This window comes from Phaethon lepturus, unplaced genomic scaffold, assembly GCF_000687285.1.
Source record: "Phaethon lepturus isolate BGI_N335 unplaced genomic scaffold, ASM68728v1 scaffold51539, whole genome shotgun sequence".
Classification (NCBI taxonomy): domain Eukaryota; kingdom Metazoa; phylum Chordata; class Aves; order Phaethontiformes; family Phaethontidae; genus Phaethon; species Phaethon lepturus.
Genome location: NW_010565061.1, coordinates 18109 through 27409, shown reverse-complemented (window position 1 = coordinate 27409; position 9301 = coordinate 18109). Strand labels below are relative to the sequence as shown.

The following is a 9301-nucleotide window of genomic DNA, read 5'->3' as shown; positions in this document are numbered from 1 at the left end:
GAGCACCGGGTCCTGTCCCACGCAGGACCTTACCCCACCCCGCGCTGTGGGCCTTGCAGGGGCTCTCCACTTCTGGCTCCACACGTCCAGGATAGCACAGATCAACCTAACTGAAAATTAACAAGCAGTAATTAGAAATAGTCTGTGGAACAATCCTGGGGAGGAAGAGGAGGAAAAACCCTCTAGTTAATGCATTTACATTTTGATCACCACAACTGTAGATCCTTCCTGGAAAAAAAAGCCTAAAAAAGACCTAAAAAACTTCAGAGAAACGTCAAACTTACTTTTCCGTTTTCAGCCACGCGCTCGTGTCAGTGATCTCCTCACCAAGGACCCAGGTAAACGTTACACAACCTGCTTCATGGGCTACACGAGACAGAACTGGGTCCCACGTTTCAAGAGACAAATTGTATTTCCATCTCTGGGAAACCTCTCTATACACGATTATTGTTGCATTTCATACAGCTTTGACTGTAGCTACTGAAGAGGTTCTTGGCCTAATAATTATAGCAGCAATTTACCTTCATGTATTTGTTTAGTTAGAATAGTCACTTAACATGTCTTGCTGTCTTCAAAATGGCTTTCAGCAAGGTTCTGATCCATCGCTGTAGGAAGAGCTGTCACGCCCCGCCAAACAGTACTTCTTTAATAGGGGAAAAGTTTAGATGGTATTTGAAGTGGCTGGGGGAAAAAATAAATCCAAAGCACGCCCCGCCCCGAGACATGCTAGCCCCCTTTCAGGTTCTTTTTATTCCTCTTTGCTGTTAACTTTGATCATGTAGGAAGAAACAAGTATTTTTAACTGAATGCCAAACGTTTCCTACGCAACGTCAGGACTCCATCTCCGTAAAGGACTGTATTGCATCTTGCAGAATCAGGATTATTTGGTGGTTATTGACAAGAAAGCGGACTGTGGAAAGATTCTCAAGTTCAATTACTGCAATGAGAAAATGTCCAAAAGCCACAGGCTTATCATCAAGAGGCTTTTCATCAACACAGAAAAGCCAGTTCATGTTTTAAAACATTTACATTGCAGGACCACAGAGTGACGTGAAGGAGATGGCAATACAAATACAGTTATTACATATACGCGCAGGTTCCTTCCCCTCCTCCCCCTAGTCCTCAAAACCAGAGTTCAGTGAAGAAAGGAAAAGGAAAAATTCCCATCCTTGTAAAAGTTCTAGTCAGTTTAAAAAAAAAAAACAACAAACCCAAACTTGTCACAGCACACTAACAATACAGGTAAGAAAAGGGAATGCAAGAGAAAAGGCTTTCAAAAAACTTGGATCACAAACATTTACATTCATATTCACAAAAGCAACACGGGAAAGAGAAGGGAGTAACGGAAACTAGTGAAAGAAGCAAAGACCAAGAATAAAGTTAGAGATCAAATAAATTAGTTTTCAGAGCAACTTGCAAAGGGGTTAGAAATTGCATGTATATAATTTCATGTTTTGTACACACTATTTTCAATAACCCAGCACTACTGCAAATCTGTAAGGCAGACCATGGAACACACCATGGTCTATAAAAGTTTTAATTTCTGTTAAACTTTGAGCCTTCCCCAAAAATGTAAAACAGCCTTTACTGGAATTCCTCCCATCCCCATCATATCCTCCCCATCAATTTGGCTGTCTTAATTTCAGTCACTATTTCAGAGCACTGATACACTTGAAGATTTTTCTCCTAGCTGTTCGCTATGAAGTACAACAAGCTTGCACACACATTCCACACAAATAAATACCCCCTTCACACATATATTCCCCCCTCGCCCCAAAAGTGATAACGCTCTTTTTGTGATAGTTGTAATTTTTTTTGGATGGTTCTGCTGTCCAATTTATTTAAATTAGAATTTTGTCTTTTCTAAATCTTGAACCATTCCATAGTATATCTTTATTGCAAAAAAAGTCAACATGCATCTTAGAAATTCAGATTGTAATCAATAAAACAAACATTACATATATGAATTTAAGTGTATAAACAGTTAGAAATTCAACAATATCTCCTATTATACTATTACACAAGTTCACAATTTGTAAAAACTATGGTACAAGTTTACTATACACCGAGAGGAACTTTATTCCTTTTCACATGATTTTGTTAAAAAAAAAAGCATTGTTTTCACAATAAGCAGGCAACTGTTTTCAGATTTGTCTTTTCAACTCTTGCGTTTGTTTCTTTCTTTTTGCTTAGGTTAATTCAACAATGAAGGGAGGTAAATCTTCATAACAGTTTCTTATCACATATTCTTTCAATGCTTATATCCCCAGTTCAGATACACATCGCTCGTAAATATACTGGCTGGTGTACACAAGTTACATCGTTGAGTATAAATTTTGCCTAAGGTAGTCTCTGAAAGTAGACGTGAATTTCACAATAAAAGTGTTGCCATAAAAATAAAGCAAGCTGTACTGTCATGTTACCTATTAAAACCAACCAACCAAAAAAACCTCAAACAGTTTAATATAGCCTAGTACACCCTAAAATACGGGGAGATCCACAAGTGTTGGCCAAATGAAGGTCACTTTCAAACAGCTTTCCTCCTCCTTAAACACCAGAAGTCAGATACCACTACACTGCCCATCCCTCAAAATTCCCAGTAACAGAATAGCACGCTTTCACTACGCCAGCTACGCTCAGAGGCACAACCCACTTTTGTGCCTCAGCATTTAGAAATCACGTTTGGGATGTCACTTGGGGATTTATGTAAGCCTGCCAATGTATACTGTAAAGGGGAAAAAAGAAAAAAGAGAAATCATATGAAGCTCTAAAAAAAGAAAAAAAAAAATCATTGAATAAAGCTACCGCACTCACTTCCCTCCTCTCTCATCCAGCTTCAGCAGCCAGCATGTCTGGGCAAGGGCAAGCATCCCTGAACACAGTGTGCCAGTCAGGTGTCACTTTAGAGCTAAAACCATATGAAAAGGAATCCCATTCTATGTGTGTCAAAGGCTACTGCAATTTTTCTTACAGCTTCATTCATTCACTGTAATTTTAATTTTCCAAATACAAAAATACAACAATTCTTATTGAAATCTATACGCTGGTAGTTTTAGTACACAAAAAAGCAAAATATTTACAAAATTATACAGTTTAAGAAAAAACTCTGTACAAAAAAATATATAAATCCTTTTGTTCCCTCTATAATTTTTTAAACTGTCAGGACTCAAATATGTTTGCTGCAATGGATTTTTCAAAATATACACTGACTGAGCCACAGACATTAAAAAAAAATTAGAGATGATGGGAGGAAAGCAAGACATTCTTCTAAGTGTGTAGGATTGGTTTCCCCTCGTTTCTTCACGTCTGTAATTTAGCCTCAGTATTAGCAGGAAAGTCCTGATTATAGAAAGGGACGAGGTTTCAATGTGAAGAGACAGAATACTGAAGACATATTCCCTTCAACTGACAAGGAAACAGAGAATTATACTGTTTTGATTTTTGATACACCACGGCAAAAGGATAACAACGTTAGGGGACCTGTTAACCCAAAGGCACGCTCAACTACATGTCACTAGCCAAGTTCAGAGCCATTGTGATTTATAGGTTTTGATGTATATTTTTCTTCACTCGGGAACTTGCTGGGAAATACATTGGTAAGCTAATTATTCAAAAGAGGAGAGCATTTTTGCACCGACATTCTGTTTATTTTGTATAGAAATGTACATAAAATGTACTGAAAAGTGTACGGTACAAATGGACAGAGTCAAGGAAAATGCTTACTAGATAACACGTTCATGAGCCGCAAGAGCCGTGTAACAGTTAAGATACATGGCTCAAGTATCTGAACTTGTTATCCTAATTTCTATCATAATACACACCATTTCTGGGGTGTGTATGTGTTTTTAGAATGGTACAACAATAAGGCAACTGAGAATGTAATGGTGTTCATCTTAAATGTGTCTGAACAAAACTATCTTGGAGATAAATTAATAACCTTCCAAAACCAGCTCTGAACACTCCTCTGAAGACTCAGCACTTAAAGCACGGGTTTAACGCCAGCCTTTGAGCAGGACACTGACATTCTGTTGGCTAAAAAGCATTTTGCTCTGAGCGCTTCCTGGATTTGGTTTGAACATAAACAAACAGTTGGTAACAGGGAGAGGAGGAAGAATTGCTACTGGCTGGTAGGCAGTTGCCAGTTTAGTTGTTTTTCTTTTTTAGGAAGTATGAAACTCATTACATTCATGCTCACAAATACTGAAATGCAGTAAACAAACAGTCTAACTTAAACTTGAACCTCATACTGAAACTACAGAAGAAAATCAACAGTGAGTGAAAATTCACTCAAGTATGTGTCATTGATGATGTTTTCTGTGAAGCAGAATTTGAAGAAACAGAGAGAACTGGACAATATTATAATAATACCCTGTCAAATTGCTTCTTCCATCTCCTCTCACAAAAAGCAGAACACAAAAACTGTGTGGCTTTCAAACGTATTGAAATAAAGGATTTATGAATCTAGCCACAAATAATTCCTACAATAAGTGATTCCATATGAAATAAAATGCTACCCTTTTTCAATTAGCAAATGAGGCAATTTTTTTCTTTCATAACATTTAATGAAAGTTTGCATCTTTCCCCTAACCCCATAATATTGCTAAATAAAACCTGTAGTATCTTTTCAATAATAAACTAACAAATCAATCACATTATAAAAAAAACCAAACCAAGGTAATACAGGTGACACAAAGAGGACAAGAAAATACTAATTTGCGCCCCCCCCCCCCCCCTAAATAGAAAAAAATCACCACCCTGGTGAGCTTGATAATTATGTAAAAAGTTACTGGGCCTTTGGCTAGCTTAGTATCACAGCTGTATGTCCAAAATGTTTTTATAACAAACTTTTCTCACTTTAGATCTTGTGGTTTGAAAAGAAAGTAAAGCTTTTTTTGGCTCATCAACTTCCTTAAATAAATGTTTAAAAGATGTAGCTTGAACTATATTCCTAAAATTACATATTTCCAACATCAAGTTTCATCTTCTCCAAGAACGGGATTCATCCTCATCTTCGTCATCATCATCATCATCTTCGTGCAAAAATAAATCTGAGGTTTCAGTCTCCTAGATGAAGAAAAAAAGGTACTTTTAAACAAAGAAGTTCCATGCTGTATCCTAGGAAACATGTCACACAACACACATCACTTGTACTTTGTATCAGGTTCTTGTTTACAGTATGTTGCACTGAAACGCACACACTTACATTCAACAAGTTTTACGGAAAGAACAGTAGCACCTCACACATCAAGAAAGGAAAGGAAATTCAAACTTCAAAGCAAGCAGGAATAAACAACAAATAAACAACTTAACAGAAACAACAGCTTTCTGTTAAATGCCTAGACAGAAAAACCTTTAAAAGCTTAATGTGTTCATAGTTACAGGCAAGAATATATATAACTTATCCTACAGTGGAGCATTAATACTGTGAAGTGAGCAGATTAGCAGCCTGCACATAGAGAATGTGAGGTTTATTTTCACAGTTGACAAATCAACACCCCATCCAGAACGCATGTATTTTTTTTTTCTCCTTTTCCCTTTTTTAAAACGTGGGAAATGTTATCTGACTATTCAAAAACATTTAAGTTTCTAGTTTGCAAAAACATATTTTATGAAATTTCTCAGTAAACAGAAAACCATATCCCAAAAGAGCTCTTAGCTATTCGATTCCTAAAGGAGTGGTTAGGTTATTAACATATTTTCATACCTCTTCCTTAGATTCCTCTTCCTCGATTTCTGTGGACACAGAAGGTACCTTAGGTTTGTACCATGATATCTGTAGCCTTCGGTCTTTGAACCGGGATCCTTGGTTAGCAGCCTAGATTGTATTTTAAATGAACATATTTTCAAAAAGAGGGTGAAGTAAAGAATTTTTAACACTGCCGACAATGAGCTAGACCCAGTGAACATTATGCAGATGCGCATTTGAAGATCTCAAACATACAAGCCACAATCATCCACTACAGTCTAAGAGCAACTTCACTCAAACCTGAACCTGCTAAATAATGCTCATCTACCAGCAATCAGAAAAGCCTAACAGAGCTCTGAATTTATCCTGACATTGAACCTTTACCAGCAACAGACCTATGTTGCGATTAAGGTAAACAGGAGGTATTTCTCCCTTTAGTGACACTATATGCAGTAGCAACAAATACCCACACTATCTAGTTCAAACTAGTGGGATCAAAGCCTCCTAAATTTAAATTTCAAAGGCAGACACAAGCAGTTAAACATTTTTATTTTAGAACCGTGAAAAAAATATATCCATTATTCTACTTACATTCTCAGCTTCTGAGCGAGATTTAAAAGTTAGAACAACACTTAATGGAGAATCCTCTTCTTGAAGGTCTTCGATATCTCCAAATTTCTATGAGAGAAAAATCGATTAGGAACAGTAGTAATATTCTCCTCCAAAAACATAATTGTCATGTACTACAATTGCCGTGAAGTGTATTCAGTACTGAAGTGTCACTGAAGCCTTATTTTTTTGGACAGAAAGTGAGAACCAGAAAAATCTCAGCTGCATCATCCAGCAATATTGCAGCACTTGCACCTGCATTTTTGGGCAAAAGCTCAGATTTATTGTTATTCTAACAAGTGGAGCTTAGTTTTGCAGGAGGAAATGAAGTGTACGAATTTAAAGCTCAGAAGTGAATTCTTTGAATTAACTATTTTCCTTATTCTCTTCTGCCCTTCATTGTTGTTCTTTAGACCTGTTAAGCAAGTCCTTTAGAGCTCATTAATTTGGAAAAGAGATTTCAGTAACAGGAATCAAACTTTGCTACAGAGCTCCTGAATATGTTCTATAAGTATACTACTGGGAGGAGGAAAAAAATATAATCTAGTATGGCTAGATTAACAAGAAGTCTGCATTTTTAGAATTTATATACTGCATAATGGTAGAAATTGGGATGACCACAGCAATGATAGTTGAACGGTAAAAAAAAAAACCCAAACCCAACACAAACAAAAAAAGGATTTATGCATGGAGCAGCACAAAAGAAAATTGAAGTCAACTTCAGATTTAATATGAATAGCAGAAGAACAGTAGTTTAAAAGCCAGTAAAATAATAGCTTGAGTAACAGCACTAGTTGTTTGTAAAAACTTTCAGCAGCTAAGCATGGCCAAAACTTTCAAAAACATGAAGTTTCTCAGAAATAGAATTAAAGCAAAGATCTTTTTAAACAAGGCACTCTGGTCCCCTCTTAGGACTTTTCCCAGGGTTCACGGCACTGTTATGATACCATAAGCCAGGCTGGTTTTTTTGATCAAAACACACAATATTTTTCACTGAATTTACCTATCAAAGCAGTAATAGTGTCCTCTAATCTTCTGATGAGTAATGAGGCCAAAGCAGAGAGTAATCATTCCCCAAAGAGCATAGCTTACCCCACTGTATGAAGAACTGTGAAATTCTCTGTTCCCACTCAAACCAGAAACAAACAAGCTTTCAGATTACAAGTTCTCTCAAGAGCCCTATTGCTCTTCTGTATCCAGCTCTAAAGGGTAAGATTCTACAAAATTAGTTTTCTGTTTTTGCTTTGCAAAGAGCAGCCAGAAACACCAAACTGACTTGATCAAGCTTAGATTTCATGCTGGATCTATTTATGGAGTATTGCATGATCTCTCTGAGAAGTTTACTAGCTTTGCACATGAAAACATTTAATTCTGGAAACAGTAACTGAGAGAAATGTAAAATCAGTTTGTCCTTTATTAACTTAGTTATGATGCTAACACATCCGGTAACTTAGATTGCAAAATAGCAAGCTACTTGCTCTGCCATGAGTTCGTAGACAAATTTAACTGCTTTGAAACTGATGTCCTGTTAAGCAACACAGTGCTTTGCTTCTTGAGGTAGAGAGAAACAACATAAATGGTATGAATTGCTAATCTGAAAAGTAATTTGTAAACAGAGAGGCTGATTGGTGTTTTTCAGCCTTCTAACGTCTGTTTTATAATTTAATGCAGAATTAATAGAAGTAAGCTATTTAGGTTTGCCCATTAAAAGAATGCATTGGGCAGCTACTGTAATGCAACTATAAAAGACATCACATTTACACCCTTGATAACTCTTGAAACTGTTTGCTTATCCATAGCCTGTTCCACGAATTCAGGATGAAGTCTTTGATTCGTTTACACTAACAAAGACTTGCATCTTCAAGAATTTGAAAAAGAAAGTTATTTACATAGTTCTTAGCATGTCTGTCTTTGCAAATAAGCATACATCCAGGCTACTGGTTACCTACTTATCTCAGATTTATAGTTCCATCACAGTTCTCTTCAGAGTTTTCTTTTTTTTAATGTGACCTCATACTTACAGAGAAGTGCTGTAACAATTCATCTTTTTCCTCTTCAACGAAGCCGCCAACTGTCAGTGCTTTGGGACGATGATCCACCACCATATGATTCAACATGCCCCTTCCTCTGCCACCACGACCTCGTCCTCGTCCTCTTCCTTGGGCTGGCACTGTCTTTCCTCGACCAACAGGCAAAATGCCTAAACGGGCAGCCTGTTTAAAGGAGGCAAATAATGTACAACGCCATCCTCAGTTTGAAAGGATTAAAACATTTATATATCATAAATACATTAAAAGCATTGATCCAGACAAACTCACCTCTACTTGTAATTGATTTAGTTTTTTTCGCAGTTCAGTTGTGTCTTCTCCAGATGATAGTCTCTTATGAAAGTCCAGCTCTGCATCTAAAAGTTCCTTTTGTGCCTTCGAGAAAAAGGTGCAGAGAGAAAATGGAAGGGAAAAGCAGAACTGTAATGCATGCTTTTAATGTTTTATTCCACTTCTTCAGCAATACATTTATGTAGATGATGTAGACAGATCAGTACACAATACCCATACTTCCCTCTAAACTCAGTTTGTTTTAATTGTCTCCGTGCCCCTCCCCCAACCCATTTTTTGAGGGACCCAGAATTCTCCACTTCAGAATTGGAATGAGCTCCATGCAAAACTAGGTCATCCAAGTTCCTTAAATCCATAGCTTGCTTGTCCATGGTTATCACTCTCAAATTCAAAATAGTGGTTGGAAGTGCTTTGATCTAATGCTGCTGCATTTTTAGGACAAAATATTAGAAATAGTTGCAGAAGACAGGCAGGTAAGTAACTTGCGCAATAAATACCTCTGTCTTGGACTTCAATTTTGACGGTGTAGAGGTTGTAGACGAAGTTTTTAGTTCATCCTTTAACTGAGATATTTTTCCTGCTAGTTCTTTTAAGGTCTTCATTATTTCTGCTCTCTCTTCTGGTTTCATGGCCTTATTTTTCTCCAGCTTGGTTATCAACATCTATG

The 9301-nt window shown here is 37.0% G+C and overlaps 1 protein-coding gene across 1 annotated transcript in view; it reads right to left on the bottom strand.

The window, feature by feature from the left end:
- Positions 1-4550: 4550 nt before the first annotated feature.
- RBM27 (RNA binding motif protein 27) overlaps positions 4551-9301 on the bottom strand; it is a 20458-nt gene continuing 15707 nt past the window's right edge. The window contains exons 15-20 of the mRNA XM_010295052.1: positions 9132-9296; positions 8614-8718; positions 8317-8508; positions 6278-6364; positions 5705-5815; positions 4551-5064 (exon numbers count right to left, since the gene is read on the bottom strand). Coding sequence (XP_010293354.1) covers positions 4978-5064; positions 5705-5815; positions 6278-6364; positions 8317-8508; positions 8614-8718; positions 9132-9296 — 747 coding nt within the window. The 3' untranslated portion in view covers positions 4551-4977. The remainder of the gene's footprint in view (positions 5065-5704; positions 5816-6277; positions 6365-8316; positions 8509-8613; positions 8719-9131; positions 9297-9301) is intronic.